This window comes from Manis javanica, chromosome 1 (genome assembly GCF_040802235.1).
Source record: "Manis javanica isolate MJ-LG chromosome 1, MJ_LKY, whole genome shotgun sequence".
Taxonomy (NCBI): domain Eukaryota; kingdom Metazoa; phylum Chordata; class Mammalia; order Pholidota; family Manidae; genus Manis; species Manis javanica.
In genome coordinates, this window is record NC_133156.1 from 169,494,076 (window position 1) to 169,519,798 (window position 25,723).

The 25,723-nt window shown below is 39.6% G+C and overlaps 1 protein-coding gene across 2 annotated transcripts in view; it reads right to left on the reverse strand.

Moving 5' to 3' along the window:
- KDM3A (lysine demethylase 3A) overlaps nt 1–20,461 on the reverse strand; it is a 46,582-nt gene extending 26,121 nt beyond the window's left edge. The window contains exons 1-9 of one of the 2 annotated variants that reach the window (XM_017668675.3): nt 20,352–20,461; nt 19,536–19,751; nt 12,663–12,818; nt 11,330–11,440; nt 8,188–8,290; nt 7,367–7,491; nt 7,051–7,123; nt 6,850–6,938; nt 1,240–1,400 (exon numbers count right to left, since the gene is read on the reverse strand). In XM_017668675.3, coding sequence (XP_017524164.3) covers nt 1,240–1,400; nt 6,850–6,938; nt 7,051–7,123; nt 7,367–7,491; nt 8,188–8,290; nt 11,330–11,440; nt 12,663–12,818; nt 19,536–19,721 — 1,004 coding nt within the window. In that variant the 5' untranslated portion in view covers nt 19,722–19,751; nt 20,352–20,461. Of the gene's footprint in view, nt 1–1,239; nt 1,401–6,849; nt 6,939–7,050; nt 7,124–7,366; nt 7,492–8,187; nt 8,291–11,329; nt 11,441–12,662; nt 12,819–19,535; nt 19,752–20,307 lie in introns of both variants that reach the window. The other variant, XM_017668676.3, reaches the window with a different exon arrangement.
- Between the last annotated feature and the right edge of the window lie 5,262 nt (nt 20,462–25,723).

Consider the following 25,723-nt stretch of genomic DNA (forward strand, 5'->3'; position numbering starts at 1 on the left):
CATACTTTTCCTCAAAACAAATCAGTATCACAGGAAACCAAAACTGGCCACAACACCCTGCCTGGCTATGAACAAGGTTTGTGTAACCAACCCTAACACTGGTTCATCTCCCTCTCTGTCAGTGATCAGGACCCAAAGCAAAGAGAAGAGCTGACTAATTATTTCACAGAATGACTTGGTATTCCCCAAATGCCCTATCTTATTAGGGGTATCCCTAAAGAACTTTTGTTCCTCTGAAACACATCCTGAAGTTCTTTCCCCAGCAAAACAAAGTCCTCCTTTCCTGCCTCTAACAAAGGATTTCATCCTTGAGAAGAATTTCTCATTTAAGTGCTCATATTATACACCTAGGCTTCGCTTTCACTGAACTCCTTATTGTTCCTTCTTTCTACTCTGAAGATGCTCCTCTTTCTGCCTGACTGCTCTGTGGCCATCCTCCAAGCTCTATTCCAGCAGCCCAGCTCACTCCCAGTGAATCAGTGTGCTCAACCACACTCCCACCTTGTTGCAGTAGTCTCCCAAACCAAACAGTCTCTCTGACCCATATCTTAAGTCTTCATCAACTGCCTGCCCAGGCCACCACCCCTCCTAAAAGAGATCTTCCCCTTAAATTCTTCTTTAACCTTGTAACCACTTCAAATCTCCAGTTAAACTACATTTCTTACTCATTTTCATCATCTATAAATTAGTAACTAAACCTCCTCTCATTATTATTTCCTTTCTATGACAGTATTTTCTCTACCACTGCATTTCTCACCTATATTTGGTATCTGGGATGGATGAAAACCACTCACTGTAACCATGTCTCCCTCTTCTCCATACCCCCACTGATGTCAATCTTCCACATACAACCAATTTGATCCCTTCTCCTTGAAAGCAGACATCTATTCTTCAACTGTCCGGCATTTCAATTTACTATTCTCACTATATCAAGTCAAGAAGCTGCTCTTACCTCACACCCCCCCCTTCACTTCTTTAATGTTTCCTATGTTCTGTATGCCTACTACACTTTTCACTTTTGAAGAGACCTGATTAATCTGGAAACAATGAAAAACTTCCTTGGACAACCTGAAATACAACAAACAGCAGGTCATTACGCCAAATTTTAGGTATACTCTCTGTGAAACACTGAATGTAGCTAAGTCTTGACATCTGAGCAATTTAAGCTCAGACAGGATGAACCATAGCCAGAATAATTCTTAGCATTTTGATGAAATTCTTTAACAAACAACTACTTACACTTGAGGAATTTTTGCTCCAAAGTTAGGTGGGGAGTTGGCAGCTTGAGGAGTACTCTGTTGTCTTCGGTCCTTACTAGGCGGAGTTGCTGCAGTACAGCCGAGCAGGATCTCCTTAAAAACTGTTGTGGGAACAGACTGCACAGGACACATGGGAGAAGCCTAAAAGATACCAAACCAAGAGACAGTAAAAGGAAAGTCCCTAGTTGGGGAATTACAAAGTGTTAGCAAGAGTCAAGTTTATTTGCTTGGCTTAGTACTGAACAAGCACAATACCATCACCAAATACAAGGAACAAGACAGGAGAACAAGTGATAAATCACAAGATTAAGGATTTGTACCTAAAGGCTGTTAAATAAGTCACTCCAGCTTTTCACAAAACCTGAGTCTTCCTATGAAGATTACAAGCTGATCTTTTACAGACCTCTGAATCTTTATGCCAGGAAAATGAAGCCACGTGGCAAGTACTTTAATGATGCTATGCACAGAAATGAGCTTTTAACCAACAGTCTTCAAATGGTGGCAGCTTCACACGCATTCAATTTAACATGATTTGAGTGCCCACCACATTTATTGTGGAGGCTGGCAGGAGACCAGACCACATAGGACTCTCACAGGCAGTGATGCCTACTGGGTACCCAGATAAGGCTTTACAAGGCACTAAAGGTGGAGGACACAGTTTTCGCTCATATATGGCTCACCAAGTCACAAAGGTTATCCCAAACTATGAAAAATACCAAGTCATGACAGGCTGAAGGACAAAGTTGGGACACTTTGTCCTCCTCCCTTTTCATGTAGTTTTGTTTTTATAAATAATGGGTCTACTTCTTCCCAGTTTATGCTACTGACAAAAATAAACTTCCCACCATGGAAAAAAAGGAAGAGGTTAAACAACTCCAGACAACTAGTCTATGGCAAAACCAGGTGAAATGCCTTCACCACCTTCACCAGCCCCTTCATATGTGATGTGACTAAGTCACATACCTTCTCAATTGCCCCTTTCACACCACAACCTCTACATTTACCTCACCACCAAATCTAAACCTCAAGAATCTTCAAAGGTTCTTCATCTTCTAGCTATTAGTTTCTAAAATTTGATGTAGACTTCCCTTTAGCAAGTTCTTAAAGCCTCACAATTCTGCATATTTATACAGTCTGACCATGAATCTTTTTCTCAGACATTTACTCTGGTAGCCTTGAGAAAACTGTCTAACATAGGCTGAAGAGAAATATCTTAAAAATAAGAATTTACTTTATCACTATCAAAAGTTTTGGCAAGCTTCAAACTGTTTGGAAGAACTAAATTATCTGATCATGTGTTGTAACATTTTAGTCAACTCAATTTTGGTTAGGTACTAGCTTAATGTTCCCCAGAAGAATTCTTGGGAGGAAGCCTTCAGCTATTCTAAGAATATCCTTAGGAAAATCAATTTTACAAACTCTCTGGGCCTCAGTTTCCAAATCTTCAAAATGAGAAAATTAGGTAAGTTTATTCCTGAAGTCCTTTTCGAATTACTTTACAATTCTCTGGTAATCACCTACTAAAAGCCTCACGCAGTTTTAACTGCCAAGTCTTTTCAAAATGCTAATTAAGGCTCACTTCTACTAAGCACCTTCTGAATTATAGTTAGAGCTACTGCACTAACACAATGTACCTTTCTGTAAGTTACTCTCCCAAGAGTTCCTTAGGAAACTTAGACAGCACCTAGGCAGAAATTTTATTCTGTACAATAGCCATTGAGCTGCTTGAGTTAAAAACCCTACCAACTCACTTCCCATCCAATCAGTAAACCAGTAAATCCTGCCTCTATTTCCAAAATCTCTGCAGACTGTACTCATTTCTTTCCATGCCACCACTACTACCACCTTTCCCTGAGGCTACTGTGTATTTCCTAACTGGCCTCACTCCCTCCCATTTTTGCCTGAATTTTCTGCCTCCTACCCAAAATTAATTCTACCAAACCGCAATCTTTATAAAATATAAAATCAGTCGGATTAAGGCTCTCCACTGCCTACAAGAATTCTATGTGGTCTGGTCTCTGCCAGCCTCCTCCTCCAAGCATCTCATGCTGCTTGTTCACAGTGTTCCAACTACAACAGCTACCTTTCTGGACTTCAAATGTTCTAAGCTCTCTCCTGCCTGTGCCTTTATACTTGCTACTCCCTCTGTCTGGATAGTTCTCATGTGCCTGGCTGGTTCCATCCCCTCCCCTTCAAACCTGCTCAACTATTACCTCCTCAGAATCACTGATCACTCTTTCCAAATGTGGTTTGCCATGCCCCACAAACCACCCCCTTACTCTTCAGCCTATTAGCGTATTTTTATAACTTTCACTGCACAATCACAGTACCTTTACTGAAACTGCTTTTTTATTATCAGTCTCCTCACAATGAAACATGCATTCCAATGGCAGAGACCTGCTATTGTGTTTATACTGTTCTACCTTACGAAGCATATAGTAGATGCTCGGTACATAAGACTGCTGGAATGCATGCATGCTTGAATGAATGCTGTTAGCACTTAATGCTTTGAAACAGTTGTAAGTCTTATGAGTTACCCTAAGGGCCACGCAATAATGCTCACCAATGTCTGGCACACTAAATAATTCACTAAGTATCTGCTAGAAGAGGGATGGAGGGAAGGACTCTGCTGTTTTTACAACAGTGACTCACCATACCAAGGAAAAGATATGAGGAGGGGTGGCAACAAGAGCACAGTAGTTAGAGGAGTATTGATTGGGTTTTGGTGTTAGACCTTGGTTTGCATCGGTCTCTGACACTTCCTAGTGTATATGTTATTCAACCTAAGTTTCAGTTCCTCAAATGTAAAATGAAAGTAATGCAGCATACATCAGAGGGCCGTGCTTTACCACAGTACTAGCACATAGATTTTCTGTCTCAAAGCAGAAAACTAAGGAAATGTTTCAGTTCAGTCACTCCATGTTAGAGTTAGCAAAACTTAGGAGGCTTTTCCTTTAAGAAATTGAAGTTTATCACTCTATACCTTTCCTAAGGGTTAAATTCAACAGGGATAGGGCTCTGATTCCAAAACCCATCTTCCTGTGCACACACTGCACTGGCCTCTGACTTAACAAGGGTCAAAGTTTCTTCTTACCTGGAGAGTTTTCCCTGAAGGTCTTCTATACCAGTCATGGCAATAGTTCCTCCCTGCCAGCAGACGGAGATAATATAATTGAGTGTATGATGGTATTCTAAAAAGGACACTGCTGGCTCACAGTCCTCGGCAGACTCTCCCAATTAACCAAGCAACATCCTAACTCTGAGGAATAGTCTGCTAGGCAGAGAAGACCTTCAAGGAGCCAGACAGTGCTGGCAAACAGGTTCGTCTTATCCAAAAGTATTCATCAGGCAATCAAGTCTCATCTAAACCCAAATGCCTGTCATTCAAAGACCGCCCTGAAAGTAAGCTCTGTGCCGGCCCAGCACATGTGGGAGGTGCAAACACAATGAGACACGCACCACGTGTGTTACTGTACTCACCTTTCACTCATTTAAATGAACTCTCTTTCCCTACTTCTTCCTTTACACCTCTTCACCTCTCTTAAGCATCTAGGCCAGGCCAGTGTTTCTAAAACTTGCCTGAGTACAAGAATCACCCAGGATAAAGAAGAATATTTATTGATATGGAAAAATATTCAAGGAGGTTATAACAGAGCCAATACAGATAACATCTACAATCTCCAACTAGAAGATGACTAGTATAGGGCTTAAGAGCTGAAACAGACATTTTAAAAACATCAAATTTAGTTCCTCATTTTAGATGCAGAAGTTAAGGATCAAATAGGTTAATGGATTTATCTCCCAGTCAAAGTTCAGGCTTTAAAAAAAAATAGCTTCTACTGTGCCCAGTGATCAGCTAGTAGCCCACAAACTTACTGAGCTGGACCATAAGCTGACAGAGTCATGCTCCCTGCCACTCAAAGAGTGGATCTCACAGACAGGGTCACTTAGATATATGTATGTCAACACACTTCACAAGCACCTCCTTAAATTTTATAAAATCACTTGCTCAATTACCTGTCCTGACCTTCCTCCACAGAAGGTCTCCCAGGCCTGACTGTACCCCAGATTGATTCTTCCACGATTCATCAGAATGCCAGTTCTTATTCCATGGCCCTTTCCCCCATACAACCTCAGGTGCCTCTCCTTTTCATCACACTATTTACACTGGTGCATTCTCCATGACAGCCAATACCCAAGCAGCTTCTCCAAACTGGCCTTCAGTACCTCTACCCAAGATCACTAAGAATGTAACCAATGCCAAACCTGACAGGTTATTAATCCACTCTGTTTCTCTCCATTTCTAACACTGTGGATTACTTGATCATCTTCTCTGAGAGCTTAACTCTAAGATGCAATGATTACTTGCTTGGCCTCCTCACTTCCTGGTCCTTACCACATTACTGACCCTTTGTAAACCTCAAGGCAACAGTGCAAGTTGGTAATATATATTTCCAGTAATCACCTCTTCATTCTTTCCTGTGTGAGGAAAGGCCTATACACTTGAAAGACAGAGGTTTTAGATACCTCAGTTTACAAAACTTTTTGGTTAAGTATCAAATTCCTGTTGCCTATACATAGGCTTACCATTCAGGAAAGACAATCATCCTAGCTCCTCAGATTTTTAATACATATTTGTGTAGCACAGGGCTTGCTTTGGTGCTGGGAGATGTCATAGTCCAGTCTGCCCTGACCCAGAACCCTAGATGCATTCATCGACCCTGGCCCACTTCTGTGCCATTTCTCCTTGCCTTGCTCCACCAGATCCCAAGGTTCCCTCTAAAGCGCTGCCAGCAATCTTAATATCAACTTGGTCAGTTTTAAAATTCTCAGTTGCAGCCTGGAGCACAGCATCATAAAGGTGTTTATAACAGAGGAAACTATCCATGTAACACAAGTGCATCTGGATATGTAAGTTGTGAAAAAGTTATTTTTACTGGAATAGGTCCTGAAGATGTGACTCACCTAAAAGAGAACAGCCTTAAGTTTCTTATCTAAATCCTATTTTGAAACAGCCTTAAGTTTCTTCACCTAAATCTTATTTCAAAAAAGAATTAAACTTAGTAATTGAACTTGCAGTGGCATTCATAGAGGCCTATACTTTTCTGGGCAGAAAGTAGTGGCACACCAGCAACTTCCCTCAAAGCACTAGTAATGTTTGTTTACCCCATCACAAATGACCAATCAAACCTCTCTATTAAGGATGTTGAAGTTCTGTTTCAACACCAAATCTACTCAGAATTCTAAGGTTCTTTCCCTCTTCTCATGCTAGGCATTCTTCCAATTTGATAAACACAACTCAAATTACCTTCAAAAACATCTCCACATGGTGAAATCGTCAATCTACTGAGAATTTTCAGCAAACATAAAAAATAAAACATTTTTTACACAGAAATAGTGAACTAGAAAACTTATATTATCTCCATCTGCTTGAATGTAGAAATTATAGCCAAGATCTGGAATTAGCAAAGAGCAGACAAGACAGCACAGCAGAGCACAGTAGACAACTTCAAAACCACTAGACAACCTGGCCATACACTGTTAGAGCTAAGGAAAGCATTACACAAATGCAAAAACAAATCAAGGTTACCTCAGAGCAAGATTTTGCTTGTTTGGAAACCAGGCTTCCACTACTTTCAGAAGACTTGCGTTTCACGGCTCCAATTCTTGTAGAATTACCTAAAATATTTAAAAATAGGTGAGTTTGCTCCCATTTTTATTAACATGAGGAGAAAGGGGAAAAACAAAAAGGTGAACAAAGGTTTTAATCAAGCAATATTTAGTATCTTACCACATGTCACAAAATTATCATGTATAACTTCAACATGAATCAGTGATGGATCAACAATTTTCAGTGCTGGGATCTTAAAAATAAGTAAAGGATACCAGAAAATTTAAGAATGCTCAGGAATATACCCATAAATTAGCCCTATTAATGTAACAATAGGAACTACTTAAAAATAATTTATTTTTAAGACAGTTGCAGTATTTCTTTCTATTCTAATATTTTAATAGAAAATAATAAAGGTGCTCAGCCCTATATCATAATTCCTTTTGATAATGCTCTCCTGTCAAGCTGTCTTACATGCATTTATCATCATCTTTACCTCCTCACAGTTGACTTGAAGAGTTTTTGATGTTGGGTTTCCATTTACAATGGTTGCAGAAAACCACTGAGTAGATGGGTCCAAGCTATAAATTTTTACTTCTGAACCAACTAAGTTTTTGTCACCTAAAAAAAAGAAAAGAAAATCCTTAGAGCAATTTGCATTACAACCCAACACATCATCAACAGGGTAATCTTTCCCCTATTCTTTAAAAAATGCAGTAGACAAAAGCAAACAATAAAATGTATTAATATAGACACAAGAAGACAGACATTTTTCAGCAAAGCTAGGAGGAAATTCAAACCTTCTACCTTTAAGCTTCATTTTCCTATTGACTCAGAGTGACAATATATTTATTCTAGCATCTGTATCAGATAAAGTAATATTGATAACTCACTGAGACCTAACACACTGTCCTGTGCAGTTTTAGAAGATTCAAACTGAGGGTCCCAGAATTTGCTAAGTCTGCAAATTTGACCAAGAATCTCAGCAATAGTTAAGTGGGACTATCAGGATTACCAAATTAACAATTTACCAATTTTATAAGACTGAAATTCCAAACACAGTAAAGCTTTTAAGGTGTCTACTTTACTTCTACAGTTTTCACACAATCCCTGAGCTTTCCAAATTCCAGAGGTTTTAGAATAAATTACAGAATATAACAAGTCCTTCAATCACCTAGTTGCATGGGGAATCAGCAAAGGAATTTCTAAAAAATTAGAAATTTCAGTGAGAGAATGAATGAAAAGGGCTAAAATGAGATGCTTACAAGCTAAACATTGATCAACTCATGAACTGTCACCAATAGATAATGCACATACCTTGTAAAAGATGGCTTTCATCCAAGTGTTTCACAATCAAAGCTTGAAATTCTTTACTGATGCTCTGATTATCCATTAGGGAAAGTCTAAGATTGTTCACATCCTGAAAAATGGAAGGTCATTACATTTTAAGGTAACAAATGAGTTACTTCAATTCCAGCGGGTATTTCAATCAGTTTATCATCAGAGGGGTTAAAATAGTATCATTAGCTATTTAATGGCACCAAACCATTCCAACCCCAATGAACTGGACAGGCCACACAGTAGGAAAGCATCAAATGACCACAGGTGTAAGCCAGGCTCAAGTGAAGGCCCCCCATTCTAACAGCATGACAAATACTAATAATGGTTCAAAGCATAGTTTTAAAATTTACATTTTAAATTTTGAGTCTGGGACACATAAGCAAACAAACTAGCTGGTCGTTCCATATCAAAAACACTCTGTATCTCAAACACTAGGGATTAGAGAAATCTCAAATTCAAATCGAAGGGGCAAAAGACATACATATAGAAACACAGAGACCCGTAGTATCAATTCACTGAAATTGCTGTTTATAACAGATCATTTCACACAGATTCATTTAACCTAACTAGAATCCCAAATGCATTCATCTTACAAAGGTAAATGGGAGTATGAGGAGAGACAAAGTGTGAATGAATAGCCTAAATCTTCAGCAAACCAGTTTCGAAACACTCAATTCTTGGCAGCAACTCCATTTTGGGCACTATTCCATCATCTTCTGGCTTCGTGTGTACACTCAGTTACAGTAAGTGTGTACAGAAACTGTCAACAGGAATACCCTGCCAAACTCAGACTACACAGAGCACAGAAGCTCTTCCATTATCAGGCCTTCCTGCTTTTCTGCCACTGAGAAATAGATACATAATGCCCAGAAAGAGTTCATCCATTTCTCCCATTGGGAAGAGTAACTAGTTTTTTAGAGACTATGCTGAAAAACACACTTCTTCAGCCAAGTAACATTAGATTTAACCTAGGGTCTTCATGAGAGCTCAACATCAACTACCAGAATAGGCCATGGGTGGGTGGGTTTTTCTCATGCTACTCCAATTTCAAAAACTGTAAATGTGTTCTTCAGCTCCTACTCTAAGATAAAACAGCATGTTAATGGGGAAAGTCCACGAGGCTCTTAAGTAAGGTAAAATAATTCTACTCAGCCTGGGAGAGTTTTAGGGCTTATCAAAAGTACCAGAGAGCCGATCTGGATACTTTCTCTTTTTTCTTACCTACAAATAACTGCACCAAATTCAATCCAAAAGAGCCTTTAAGTTTCTATTCCACCTTCTGCATATGCCAAATGATTTTCAGGTTCTCTGTGCATTATTCAGGACAAGTGTCCTATTGTAGTAACCACATGTGCCCACATAGTTTCATACCATTTAAGTCTGATGTGATCGTCCCTATCTACAGAGAATGCCCTAACACCATACTCTGGCCACTATTACCAACAAGTAAAAGTCAAGAGCACACATCATAGTCTCCCTCAATTAATACACTATTAACGACATTCACACTGATAGCCTACAGTGCAATTCTCTGATAACAATTAAAAACTTACTGATAAAGATGTTTCTAGAAACAAAATGTTTCTATTTTAATTGAAAAGCTTGGAAACATGAAAGACGTAAAACAGAACTCTGGAGAAAACAATGCTAAAACAAAGTAAAAACTACTCTATCACTCAATGAAGCAAGATATCCAGCCTCTCCTGCATGTTCCTTAGTCCTCAAAAGCAAGCAGTTCTTCCTTTAAGGAAGGAAAAAATATCCAGATGCCTAGTTGACATGTGAAGGTAACCACTGTCTGGAACTAGCTTAAGTAAAAGTATCTTACTCTGTTCCATTTACTTAAACATTGTAAAATGAAGTTCAGAGTGTGAACCTGGTTTTCACTCACTTGAGGGACATGGAAATGAACATGAGATGAGTACAGAGAAAGCTAGTGTCCTAGGTTTTCCAATATTGGCCCATCAATGGCAATGACCATTAGCTCTAAATGGCCTTAATTGTTCTACAGAGTACAAAAATGAGTCAGGTCACAAAAGCAGATAAAGGGGATTTTTTAAGCTTCATAAATGACATCTAAAAGATGAATATAATAATAAAACTGCCATTATTCCCAAGACAATCTGGAGATAATCTGTGTTCTTCCCCTCCCTCCCAACATTTTCATAGTGAAGAAAAAAATCACAGATGAGCACAACCCAAGAGTCTAAATGTTGTGAAGGAAAAGGTAGGAGTTTTACAAGCTAGTCTGGCAAACTGAAGAATACACACACTCAATTCTCATTATTCATGCTAGGTATGTTCTATTAAGTCACCGCAAACACTGAATTAATTAATATGAACCACTGCTCCTAGGGGAAAGATAAGAGTTAGGTTCCTCTGAGCCTCTGGTCATAATTTCATCAACCAATCAATATATAAGCTTGTTTTATGTGTGCTTCTGTTGAAAGACACATTATTTAGTATATATTGCTGCATTATTAACCTTAAACTCATGACCCAGAACACTGCAATGCATGGCTGAATGAAGTTTATCATTCAGGACACTAGGCAGCACTTCCCTACCTTGGGGCTATTTAAAACACTGAAATCACCAACAGAAAGCACAAAAATTCAGCACTAAATACATCTGGAAAAGGACTTGTTTATAGTAGGAGAGTTTAAACAAGGTGGCAGAATATTATTGGGAACATGTATCAGGCAATTCAAATTTTTCAACATTCTTCACATTTGCAAATGACTGTGAAAGTACCAAAGTACTGACTTTGTAGTTACAAATATATTTTAACAAGTAGCCAAATACCCAAATATAGAATCTATAAATAATGAGGACATATATGTAGATATATGCATGTTAACCAATCTAAAATTTTTTTTATCATCTAGGTGTTTCCATACACACACACACCATCAATTGTAGTATCTTTGTCCTTCCAACCCCAAACAGACAGCACCAAGCCATGGCTAACAGTGAGGGATGATGCCTAACTACTGATGGGATGAGTCCTTATCTCTGTTATGCATCTGAATTAGAGTGATCAACATCAATATTGTAGTTCTTAAGTTAAAGGAGTTTGTATTCCCATTTTGAGAATTCAATATTGTTTCTATGTTTTACCTGTATGGGCTTCAAAAGGTCTTTAGAAAGAAATACTCTTTGTTGATCTCCTAGAAAGCGAATAGATGTTATGGATCCCAAACCAGCTTTGTCCAACAGCGGTTTGTACATCTAAAACAAAACAAAAGAAAATATTTTGGCATCATAACCATCAGCACAACTCTGAAAATACGGACTGGCGATTTTCCACACACACAGAAATAAAGCCATTAAGGTTTTTATTTATTGCCAGCATCTAAATAACAGTATTTATACAACAGTATCACACAATTCCAACCAAAATCAGAAATTTAAACTAGATACACAATGACACTGGGAGTCATTATAACATATAGGTCCAGGCCCACAGATGCAGGGCTTCCCAAAATTTATGCAAAAAATTATATGTACATTTTCCTGGGGAGACAGGACCATGCTTTCAGCAAATTTTTAATAGCTGGGGTGGGGATGAGAGGAATACAAAGAGCAAAATACAACTAACTTCAACCCTGAATCACTCAAAACCCGCCAGCAGCTCTTCTCTCCCATGAGCAAGATCTTAAATTAGCCAGCATAGCACGCAAGGCCCTTCGCAATCTGGTCAGCCTTTCAATCATCCTTATAGCCTTTCTGACTACCCAAATCTGGTGTTTCCTCCTTCAAGCCCAGCTCATGTCTCATAAAGTCTGAACTGTTCCCTCAAGACACAGTGACTCTTCTTCTCCTTTAACAGCACCAGACTTACAATGTAGAAATGGCACAGTCATATACTGACTGCCAGTATCTTTAGAGCCAAAGAATATTATGAGCCAGAGAGAATCTTAGAGACCATGAGACCAAGACTGGAAGCCATCAGGGGCCAGGCAACAGCTATTATTTAGCTTCAGCCTACTGTCACAATAAGGAACTGCTACAAGGCTCCAGTATTGTCATATCTTGCAAATTATTCTAGAAAAACTAGAAATCTAGTGCTATGGGTGCACTCTCCACATTTGTTAAGGTAGAAAGTTAATAGAGAATTTTTTAAAACACTGTAAGGGTCAAACCAACAGATCTGTGTATCTGTATATAGCTGGTTTCTGACCTCTGACCTAGATATTCCCCACATTACCTCCATCCCCATTTTTGAAGTAAGAAACTTAGGCTCAAGACAGTCAAGGGCCCAGAGTTGCAGGACTCCTAGCACAGGAGATCCTGGGTGCTCTCTGACTCTTTTACATTATCATATATCTATATTATCATTTTCCAGAGTGGTGGACAAATATACGCATTACATATGTACTTTCCTCGTGTCACTCATATTGAATGAAATACCCTCTTTCTTACGAGTTCAGTAAGTCTGAGTTTTACTCACAATGGCAGGCCACTGAACAATTCGTTCGGAAATTTGAGGAGGCTTTCGTTCAGCCAAAACCAAGTTATGCTCTACTAAAAATGCTCTCCTTGAAAGACTATAGACTTCTATCCACCTTCTCTTCCTCCAAGATTCCCCGTCAAACTCCACACACACCTAGACAGACAGATTTGGGATAAAAGCAGATTCGATTAACAAAATGAACATGAAAAATGCCCAAGGTTGAATTATACCATACTATTTTATTCAAATTTTTTATCTGAATGTGCTGTTTCCCTTTGCTGCTCTCTTACTTTCCTTCATAGCCCACAAAATTACCCAGAAAGGTTAGTCTAAACAAGCTTTGGCTCCCAAATCATTCTGGGAAGCAGAAGTCAAGGGCCTTGGAAGCCAGTCTCTATCTTCAAAGTAAACTCTGGGAAGTCCATTCAGCAAAGAACCCCCAATAAGTTTTATGTATGTTAATTAGATTTCAGAGTGTGAGAATTCAAAGACAGAAATGTGAAACCCAAAAGAAGTACTTACTGCATGGCATTGTAAATCTCTGTTGACATTGTCTGTGGGCTTAAGAGGACCCACCACCACAATCTACCTCTTGCTTTTAAGTCCCTCAGCTATCAGCAGGATTTAGTCTAATAGCACTTCCTCAATGCCCCTTCAAGTTGAATAAACTGGGAAATTTACTTCAGTTTGGAGTCTGAAGACTAGTTTACACTAAATATAGAAACAACTGATAAATGATCCCAGAGTTTTCCTAAACTACTTCTATCTTCTTACAGGAAAGTTAAACTACTCTTTACCATTTTCCAAATAATTTTGAAGTTTTCTGGCTCTGGCCTGCCAAAACACCTTTTAACCTTAAAGCTAAAAGTCCTTACAATTGTGTATTTTAAGACAAAAAGAAAAGAATTCAATCAAAAAGTGTGTCTCTGAGAGTAACCAAGAAGTAGGAATCATTCACAAAACCTCAAAGGTCACCAAAACACCCTAGCTTCCGTAACTCATTATGAATATGCTACCCCTTAATTTTTCAATCTTTTACATGTTACTGTATTTTAACTGATACACAATAAAGTCCCTCTGTAGTTGGTGTAAAAAAACCCCACTATTTTCATTTGATTTTAAATTCCTCCTCCTACTAAAAAAGCCTCTCATTTTTGGTTTCAAAGAGTTAACCTATGAACGCTGTTCATAATTTCATAGACAATTGTTATCTCCCTTTTTAACCTTTAACTTTAAAAAAAACATTTAGTTACCTTCCATTCATCTGTCAGAACCCAATTCAAAAATCCTTTCCTCAAAGAAGCCTTACCTTACCAAAGAGCCCTTCTGTCTCCCAAGAGAGGTCCTCTTGTTAATTGCACTCAAAACCCCATACTTTTCCTTCCTAGTGCTTACCCACATTATGAATTATTTATCTGTGGTTATTTGAGGGACATACTATAAATTCTAATTAGTCAAGACTGTATTTGCTTTTACTTACCATTTTTACTTCACTGGTATCCAGTCCCCAGTCAGTACTCAAAATACTTGCTAAAGGAATAAATTTCTCTCTGAATTGGGCTCTAACTTCTGTTTCTCATCCACTTAGAAGGCAGGAAGTTCCCAACTGATACACCCCAGCCTCATCCCAAACTTTCTCCAGTTTTATGGCTATAGAATACCAATCTTCAAAATCAATGAAATTTAAGACCCACTCAAAATGTGCATCCCTAACTCCCAAGGCAACTTTTCCTCAGAAGCTGCGTACTTTGGTATAGCAGGCTAATTTTAACATTGCCATTATTAAAGACTAAGTGCAAGTATGCAGGTATCTACTGTATGACAATGCCCTGTGCACTCTCTCTCCTTGGTTCTGTGTATCCCGTCCATCATGGCAGTCAAACCGTCCTTCAGAGAGGTGTTCAGAAACTGCCCATTTTCCTTTCTGTTTCCCTTGACATGGAATCCAGATCTTGTGATATCTCCCCTAAACTGGCTAGTCTTTCTTCTGTCCTATATCACATCAACCTCAAACCCAACCCAGATTTGGATGACAGTTTTCCCACCAATATGGTATAAGAGAAATGAGCATATACAAACTTCAGAACCAGACAGATCTGGGCTTGAATCTCAGCTATATTGAAGCTTTCTAAGAATGATTTTGCATGCATAAAGGAAGATGCATAAGACTACAAAGGAAATAAATTAAGTTGCACCCCAGGTTAAGAACCCTTGCTTAAATTTAAGTTCTTTGAATCTTCTTCTGCTAGCTTCAAAATTAAAGTACTACATCTATTCCACACTGAATTGTTAGGAAGATTTGAAGACAATTTGAAGTATCTGGCAAGGAGACTAGGTAGTTTTAAGACTTTCACAGTAAATCAAATCTTAATTGATCAGGGCATCACTCCTTCAGTTGGAAGTTGGGGAAAGAGGGTTTTCAACTTGATTATCTATCATCTATTCTGAGAGAGGGGAGGGAGGAAAGGAGGGAGGGATGAAGATCATACATAAGCGGTTTCCCAAAAGTTAAGCAACATCACAATTCTTATCAAATTTATCATTTTCTAGCAATACTAAACCAAAATTTAGACAGGGTCCCTCTTTATATCCCAGTTTTTGAGTGATCTGAAAGTAAGTTTAGTTTTTTAAAAATAACTAAGCTTATTTCTTTGTAGCATTAGATTGTATTGGTCAAAAATTCACAATAACTTTGACTTACAAAAAGGTTAACTTAAAATATATATATATATATATATATAATGAAATCAACAAGTTGTGAGCTTTCTTCAACATTCTTTCAGTTTTCCTACCATAACCACATATGTCTTTCACTTGTGCCTTGAGTCTGACATTGTATATAGGACATCCCCCCAACGCCTGCTTCTGCAGAAATTTCTATCAAAAGGCATGCCAGTTAAGAACTCAAATTCAGGGGGAGCTAAAGTGACCTGACCGTGTTCCCCCTCACTGACAGATGTAACTAGTTCTCACTGCAAATTGTGTTCTCCCCCATGCTCCCTTGATCCACAAAGATTTTTTTATGCTGTCTGACTCCAAGGGTCAAAAAGAGGCCTATCAGTTATGATTCACTAGCTATAATCTCCAGATTTCCCATTCTTTTAATAGGGCATTTTGCAAACATGTACCTTATTAGTCTACCCAGTATCTTGACCAGATGTTGCATATTTCAAATTATTTCAAGCTCATTCTTCCCCAATAGGAAAAATCTTTATGTATATGAATTAATATTATATCTACTCAAACTAATCTCAAAACCTTCCACTCTTAGCATACACTAATCTCAGTTGAGTATATGGTTATGAAAACCATCATAAAGGCCAAATAAACTATTCTAGGTTTCAGAGTAGGCACTTACAGAATGGCATGGTTTTTAATCAAGAAATTTTTAATGACACAGCTGTTCTCCGCCCAGCACTAAGTTGCAGAACACCACCATACATTCATTTTATTCCACAAACTAGGAAATAAATTTGTTATGCTTCTACTTATGTCTTCTTAGATCTAAATAAAATGTTTATCTAAAATCCCAGAGTCTAGTATTCAATTGTAGAGGATTAACAGTTTTTATTACACTGCACTAGGAGTTTCTCGTTTTATATGGTCCGACTAGCAACAGAATCCACCAACATTCAAGTTCCAGCTGTATGCAAGGATGAAAAGGCTAGGCATTGATCAAGGCAATCAACTGCCAAAAAGGGTTTTCAGGTAGCCAGAAATGGTATATACATATATATTGCAAGTATTACTCACCTGCTGACGACATCCCTAAGGAATAAGAAGGGGCAGAGACTCAAGGAAAAGGCACGCTCAAAGGAAGGGTAAGACTTAGACAAGCTGGGGCGGGAGGGCATTCCCGGTACACTGAACAAAGCCAGTTAGGGCCAAACCTGCCTCACACTCCAGTAGAAAAAGTAGGATAAAAATTAAGGTTAAGAAGGTTCTTATAACAACCTAAATAAGATCTGTTATTATTCCAGATAAAGAAAATGCCACTGCTCCACTGGTGGATTATTTCTAAACTGCTTTTCCCTGTAGAAGTAATAGTTTTATGATTCCTTCATTTATTCATTCAATTACCTTAGCAAACACTACACGCTGAAAATAAAGAGGCCAGCAAAATAAACTGCTCTACCTTCACTCTACCTGCATATGAAAGTCTAGTGTTTAAGGTCTGGAAACAAACTTGGGCAAGTTAGTTTCTTTAAGCCTTAATTTCTAACTCTAAAGAACATGGTTTAGATCTAGGATATTTGTGAGAACTGAATTGAGTATTTGTCACACAAGAACTTCTTTGTACCTTCTTTGTAATCAACTACTAGACATACTGTATCTGAGTAAGTGACTGTTACAAAGTCTAACTTCTTTGTAATCAACTACTAGACATATGTATCTGAGTGACTGTTACAAAGTTTCTCTCTAGATGAAACAAAATCAATGAGCCTTAGCTTCATTAACATTACTTTCAACTAACTAGGCAAATCAATCTAGACAGACTTGTATTTATACTAAAACAGGTGCACACCACTTGAATTTTATGCATTCATATTCATCTCAGCCCCCAGTCCCGCCCCATCCCCCAAACTCAATACTCCTCTAAATGCAGGACTCTAAATCGTCTTAGAGTTACTTAGTTCCTTCCTGTATCTCACCAAGCACAATCAGGTTCTAGTGTCTTAAAATTCTGTTTTTGCTAAAGCAACATGCCTCTGAACTTAAGTCAATTATTTCATCTGCTACTCAACTAAGAATGCAGTGATAAATCATGGTTAGGAAAAAGAAATTGGGTAGATCTGCACCTTCATAAGGGCTGAGTTGTTAAGTTTGCAGGTAAAGCAAAACCCAAAATTGTCAGAATTGTTCTTAAATTAAAATGTGTTGTCTCCACGTTAAGCATCTTAGTGCTATGGCAGACAGCCGAACCTAGGTTTAAATACTACCTCCATCATTTAGTAGCTTATTATACAAATCTAGCCAAGACTCCTTTTCCTAAACCTATTTTCTCAATCCAAAAATAAAGGTATCACTACCACCTCCAAGGATGGGGGTGGGAGAGATGGGGAGATTAAAAATACACATAAATGACCTCCTAGATTGCCTTCCCAACCCAACAGGTCAGGAATAACTATCAGAGAAGGAAACACCTAGTCTCTCATCATCTGCAAGAGAATAAAGACTGTAAAACTTAAATCTTATTTACATTCAAATCACATGAAAAACAGCTGCACTAGAGAAAAATTTACTTGGCAGATAAACCAGAACAACTATACTTGAAATTTACTTCATTCACAAAACCTATTTTATGGAGAAAGGTCATTAGCCTAAAGCAAATAGGTTGGCCATCCTTGCCCCACATTACATTTTCTACATACATCAAAACCCAGTTTGCTAGGAGTGAAACGAGGAGAAAAACCAAACCTCACAGTGTGTGACAGGAGTCCTTTTGTGGCACAGCCCTTGATATGGAGTCAAAACTCCTGGGTCAGAACACAGGCTCTGTCAATTTCTGGGCAAGATATTTAATCTCTCCCAGCCCGAGTATTTTTGCCTGTACAATGGGGCAATATCAATACCTACTCACAAAGAACTGCTGTGAGATTAAATAAGATCATAGCTGTGAAGTGTTCAGCATGACTCTCAGCACGTGCTTAAGTGTTCAACGGTCACTCCTCCTTTTCAACCTGAAGACAAGGAACACTAAAGAAGCTTAACAAGTACAGAATCACACATCCTTTCCCATAACCCTTTGTAGACTAATACTGATTTGGACATGCAATGTTACCTTGAAAACGTTCCAATGAACAACAGTGTTTCTTAAATCAAAACATATTCAACTGCCAATGCTAAAAATTGCTTCCCTTATTTGAACCTAGTTTTCAAGAAAAGCAACGTTGATGACCAAGTTAGGATACTAAAACGTATCCATTACCCAGTGCGGAAATCTCCTGCATTGTGACAACCTTCCTTCAAGTTATCACCACTTCAGACTTTGTTAGGGGCCTTTTTTCAGTTTTTTTGCACAAAGGAATCTTTGTTGGTACAATGGCTTCCTCACTCACTGGTTGTTCCCAGACAGTACTTTTCACACTAATATTTCTAACAGGGAGTACGATCAGAATTCATCTCTTTTGGAAAATATCTAACTAGGAAAGGTTCTTAATGTTGCTCGTATTAAAAAACACCAGCAACACTTGTTTCCATTCCTCCTCCCACCAACCCCCAGAGGAATATTTCCAAGCCATGCCTCCAACACACCATATTAGGGGCAGCTCCACCCCCCCAGCCCTCCATACATGGTCATAGCCCACACCTACCCACAGACTCGTCACACACAACCAGGAACCCACTTCTGACCTGACCCATCATATACGGACAAACACCCACCCAAACATGTCCAACAGAATTAAGCTCCTCCCTCTAGACGCACACTACATTTCCACTAGCCTGAAAGTTTAAGAAGTTAGGTTGGAAAAATTTTAAACAACAAAACACCAACTGAAAGCACTTACGAGCACTAGCCCTCAATTCTAAACGATTCCAAACCCATTCATTTGTCTTGACTTACTGTTAACAATACTCCCTCTCTTCGGAAAATAATCATACAGTCCTAGTGGGGCACAGTGCGGGCAATAACCAAGCGTGTCTGAACAACCCTCAGCCACTTATTACACACAGGCAACTCTAAGCCAAATATACTTCGGCTCTACACAACCATTTCAAAGACTTTCAAGGTCTAGTTTTCTGCACCTTCAAATTGGATGCCAGCTTTCTGGTCACCCTTTTAAGAAAAGAGAAAGGGGGGTGCTGGCTGTCTCGTTACCAAGGTAACTACGAAACGTCCGACAGTCGAGGCCCAGGAGAGGGTTTTACCTTCAGATCCTTCTTGGTAACGTCGGTGTGGGAGACGGCTCGAATGGTCCCGGAGAGCCAGGGCCACTCAGCGACGCGCTCCACGTCCCAGCTGTCGTGGCCGCCGTCGTTGCCGTCGGCTGCGGCCAGACTGAGGAATCGCTTCCCCACCAACACCGGCCAACTTTCTCCAAGCGTTAGCACCATGGTTTCCACGCCTGCAGGAAGGGCTCCTCCCTGCAAAAACACAAAAAACAAAAATGCAATGGGGGCGGCCGATGAGAGGGGGCCGGGAGGAGAGGGCGAGGGGAAGGCGGGGGTAGAGGGAGGAGCCCTAACCCTGCTCCAAGGACAAGACCCCAGGCGGCGGTGGGTGCGAGGGAGGCCCGCGCTCCCCACTCGCGCCCTCCCTGCCCCCCGGGTCCCTCCCCCACCGCAAACACCGGCCCAAGCGTCGCGTGACCCTCGCTTTCCCAAGTTTCGCTTTTCCAAAACCTTAAACCTAAACGCAGTGGTAGTGAAGGCAGAATTATTTGCCGCTAAGTGGATTTTTAAGTGTTCACTCTTCACCCCGGAAAAGAAAAGGCCCTGATGTGGAGGGTCGTTCCCAGGAGGCCGGGTCCCCGCCCCAGGTGGCCCCACGGGAGAGACGAGCCCTACGGCTTGGCACTTGCCCCGCTGCCCCGCCTCGACACCGCGCTGCCTGGACGCCGACGCCCGGGCAACCCTCGCCCTGGCCTGCGCTGCCGCGCGGGGCAGCAGGGTCGCGGGGTCGCGGGCTCGGCGCCTTCACCTTTCTTCCTCCTCTCCCCTCAGCTGAGGCCACGGCTCTCTTACCCCGCCTCCTGCCTCCCTGAGTCACCGGCAGCAGCCACCGTTCCCAGCCGCCCAAACGACTCTAGCTCTGACTTGGTTCAAGAGCTCTCACAAGACACGCACAGACTCCCGAGTCCGCCCCCTCGGAGCCGCTTCCGCCGCTCATTGGCTGAGCTCGAGGAGATGGGCGAGGCTCGTGGGAAAACAGCCCATCCCCATTGGTGGGCCTTGTGAAGGCGGAGCGAGAGAAAAAAACAATTCCTTGGCTGCCTCTTCCCTTTCCCCTCCCCCTTCCGACTCCCGGACGACCCCCATTAGGTTAAAATACACAGAGCTTAAGCGAGAGATCCCTCCGCCACAGCCATTCTTTCCATTTGTTGCCTCGCGGTATGCAAAGAAGTCCCGAGAAATTCGTTATCAACTTTAAGGCCCAGATGAGAATGGCAGTGGTGCACTGTTAAGACTGAATGGTGAACCCCAGGGCTGTAAGTGCCTATTGGATTGTTCTCAAGTGCGTAGGCTGTCGACAGAAGATAAGCTTTCCACTTGGCGGAAGAATCTCACAGGAAAGGGGTGAGGGAGATGCAGAGTAAGCGGGGGAGGGAAGGGACAGAAACGTGCGGTTTCAGGCGTACTCAGCTAAGGGGAGGAGCAACAGTGCTCTGGAGGCTCGTGCGCAGGCGCTGCGCGGAGCACAGGCTGGAGCTTGGACTGCTGGGTGAAATGGCCGCGGGAGGCGCAGGCGCACGTGGTTCAGATTCTGCAACGTCTGAAGTCCGCCATTTTGAAGGAAAAATGAAGAAAGGCATGGAGTCCCTGGGAAATGCCGTTCATTTAAATTTAGAGCAAAAGAGGCCATTCAATAGAATGCAGGATGATATTTTTTTTTAATGTAAAGGGAGAATGAGAAGATATTGAGTCTTGCAGAGAAATTGAAAGACTAGATGAAGGCCATGATGCAAGAAATATGAAGAGGAGGTGGCTTTGAAGGACAAAGGAAATAGATGATTGGGTCTTTTGGGCCTGCAATTTTTTGTTTAAAAGAAGAAATGGGATGAAGAAATTGAAGACCTTTTATTTTATAATTTCTGGTGCTTCACATGGCATCACATTTAATCCTTAAAATTAAATGAAGATTAAGTGAAGAACTCAAGTTCCTAATTTTACAAGTGTGAAAATTGAGAATCGAAAGTTGTTCAGAAGTGTATTCAAGGGATTATAGCTGTAAATTAACTCTGGGTGTGGATTTTAAACATAATTTCTGACTATGTGACAGTAAATAAGTTTTTTAAATTAAGAGCAAATACGGAAGGATTGGATTGGATTTTTACCTTGCAGACTGTTAAAAAGGGGAGAAATGGTACAGAGAAAATCTAGTCCAACATCAGAAATGGGAACAAGAAAAGAAAAAAGGAACTGAATGGAAGTATGGTAAATAGAAAAAATAAAATGGGAGGAGTAAGTCCAAAAGTAAGTATTTACAATAAATATGAATGGGTTAATTTTACTCATAAAGTAAAAAGACAGGATTAAAAACAAAATCCAGCTTTAAATTGCCCACAAGCAAATTCCAGCAACAACACAGAAAGCTTGATAATACTGGGTTAAAAGATTTACTAGTCAAATGGTAAAGGAAAGTAATATAGCAATATTAATGTAACAAAGCAAAATTATTTTAAAAAGGATTTTACAAAAACAAGGGATAAAATCCACAAAGATAATATACACTGTTGAACTATTATGACTCTGGGAACATAGCCTAGCCTAAACTAAGACTAAACTATTAGAACTGAGAAAATGTTGACGGTAGTAACAGTAAGAGATGTAAATACATCTAACCCAGAAATAGCCATCTCACATCCTAAAAAGTAACTGAGCTTATGGAGGACTTAGATTACATGACTATTAATTGAAAAACAATTTGCAGGGACAAGTTCTACCAAACTTCAAAGAACATATAATTCCTCTGTTATATTTATGGCTCCAGAACTTGGGAAAGATGGAGAGGTAATCCAATGCATTTTATAAAACTTGGAAAGCCCAATTATCAAAGCAGAACCAGGAGAATTACAAGCAAGGAAAACTATAGTTCAATCACGCTTATAAACATAGATGGAAAATTCTTATATAAAATATCATCAAGTTAAATCCAACAGCATGTTTTTAAAACAATCAGCATGACTTAGGGTTATATGAATATAAGGATATTTTAAGAAAAGAGAATTGCTATAATTCACAACAGGTTAAAGAGAAAGATCATATGTGGATTTTAATAGAGGCTAAAAACGATTCTAATTGAACACTGAATTACATAGAAAACTAGGAATGTTAAGAAAATACACATATGCAATAATTATTCATGATTTAAAATAATTCTAAACTTCTTAGACCCTAAGAGTGTAAGATAGCCACCTTAGTAAAACACTCACAGATGTGAACTAGAAGGTATCAACAAGGTTGTTCATTCCAACATTGGTTGTGGTTGGAAATAATCTAAATGTGTTTCAAGTGGGGAAGAAATGAATAAATATAATGTGATGCATATAATGGGAAGCTATAGAGCATTTGAAAAGGAATTAATTTAGATGTACCAATAAGAATAGATTAGCAAAACATATTTTGAATGAAAAAGAAGGTTGCATTTGGTAATTTGAAAATACACACACAAATAGCACTACATGTACTCTATGAAATATATATTAAACCACATAATGATGGTTACTGGCATTGGGGGATGCACACTAAAATTGAGGGTATTAGTCAATGGTGATTTATCATTACTGTAATTCTCTCATTTATATAAGGCAGATGTATTCTTACATTACTTTTGAAATTTCAGGTTAATTTAAAAATACTGTGGATGGAACATTATACTACATTACACTACATTAACACTCAAGAGCATTCATGACAAAATTTTAGAGCTAATACTGCATGATCTTTTTGACTCTTACAAGAGATCAACAAGTAAAAATCAAAATAATTCCTATTCCTAAACAAGTACTAGTTAGAATACATAATAGAAAAAAAGAAACCATTTATGGTCATGAAAACTACAGAACACCTATGAAAAAACATAACATGAACAAAATCTGTATGAAGAAAACTGTAAGACACTACCAATGTACATAAACATTTTGAAAAATTCCATCTCTTTATATATGTCTTGCCAATGGGTTTCAGCCCCAGGCAAGTTCACTATGGATTCAGTGTGACCAAAGAAAATGACAGCAAAACGTTCTTGGAGTGAAAGGGTTATACCCAACTTTATTTCCAGGTGGCAGGTCAGTCACTAGAATTGCATTCACTCAGAGTGAGTCTGTGTTCAGCAAGCCAGTCTCTGCCTCTGGGCCCCTCTGTACTCACAGCCGTCCTCTGGGCTTTTCTGCCTGCACAGTCATCCCACACAGCCTTCCTCTGGGCCTCTGTCCTCAGCACTGCCACCACTCCAGCCTCTGCTCTGCTCTGCTCTCCTGCAGCCTTGCAGCCCTGCAGCCCTGCTACCATTTCGTGCCCAGAGCACTGGGCGGAGCTCTTTTTATAGAGTCAACAGCCATGTATTGCCCACAGGTGTGCAGTGAGCTAGTCAGACAGGGCCAGGTGAGAATCCTGGCCACAGGAACTCTCATTTTATCCACAATATAACTTTATAAAGATGTCATTTCTCCTCAAACTACAATTTCAGTGAATGAATCAAAATGGAAATAGAAAGTTGATGAGGATACAGAGATATATATATGTATGAAAAACTGATATATGATTAACAGTACTCAAGTAAGTGCAAATAATAAACTACTCAATATATGCCTTGGAGTTTATTGGTTATTCATTAGGAAAAAAAATAAAGCCAAATCTCTATATCAACAGTCACAAAAATAAATTCTAGGTGGATCAAAGAGCTAAATAATAAAAATCTCATAAAATATTTAAGATTCTTTCCCCTTTCTTTCCTCCTCTTCTTTTCCATCCTCTTCCTGAACATTTTAGTCCAAAAGCCATTAGGAGTGCAAGGTAGGTTTTCATAAGGAGAGGCTACCTGGCATGGAAGGTTTAAGCCACAAAGAGTAAGGAGTAGTAGGCTGGCATGGGGAGTCAGAGCCTGAGTGGGATAAGAGGGTAGACATACAGAAGGTCAAACCAGCACGGAGTATCTAAAGCCCAAATATAGTGAGGAGGGTCTCCGTGAACAGGAGCTGCCTGCTGTGGTATGTCAGAGTCCAACCAGGGTGAAGAGACTGCTCATATTGGCAGGAAGCCTGGCTTAGGGTATGAGAACCTAAGGCAGGTAAGGAGAACATTCATGCAGGAACGAAAAAGGGACACTGAAAAGGCCAAGAGAGATCTTAGAAGCAGGAGCAGAACCAAGAGAGAGGTCCATCCTAGAAACTAGGCAGGAGAGAATTTCGCATATGCTGAGGACAAGGTAGGTGGAGAACTGAGCAGCAGGATATCAACACCTCCAACAGATGTATTTTAGCCTGGTGGTATTGCCAGCAATCACTTCTACTGGTTAGTAAAAACTACTGTCCAAGCTCTAGCAAGCATATATATTCCAGTCAAAATCCTGCCAGTAACTTCCTAAGTTGACTTTTACCCCAAAGTCCCTCAGAAGTTTCCGAAAGCCTTTAAGAAAGTTAGCAACTAGAAATTTGGAATCTGTTTGGATCTTGTTCTACAGTTGCAAGACAATCAGAATACAGTATTTTCTGTATAAACCTTCTTCTCTCAAATAGCTCAAGAATGGTGTTTTGTGTGAAAATTTAAATCTTATGCTTTTTCTGTTAATACAGTGCACCTGAGACAATCAATGAAGGAAGCAGAGCACCAGTAGTAAGCTCCTTGCCTCTTTTATTTGTAAAGACCTTTTCTGTTGAGGAATAATTTACATCCAGAGAAGTGCACAGATCTTGTGAACAGTTTCTTCAGCTTTAAAAACGCTTACATCCATATGCCCTACACTCCTATCAAGATATAGAAAAAAGGTCAGCCAATTGTAGCCCACAGGTCATTTCTGGCCCACCGCCTAATTTTCTACAGCCTGTGAAGAATGGTTTTTACATTTTTTAATGTCTGGGAGGGAAAAAAAGCAGATTTTGTGACCATAAAAATTATACAGTATTCAAATTTTGGTGTCTATAAATAAAATTAGAACACGCCACACCCATTTGTTTATGTTTTATCCATGGCAGATTTCATGGCACACTGGTAAAGTTCACTAGTTGCAGCAGAGACGGTATGAAAATCAAAGCTTAAAATATTTACTCTCATTCCCTTACAGAAAAGTTGATATCCTGATAGAAAAATTGCATCACCCCTAGATATTCTTAAGAGCTTTTTTCTAGTTAATACCCCTGCCCAGAGTAACCTTTGTTCCAATTTCTATCACCATAATT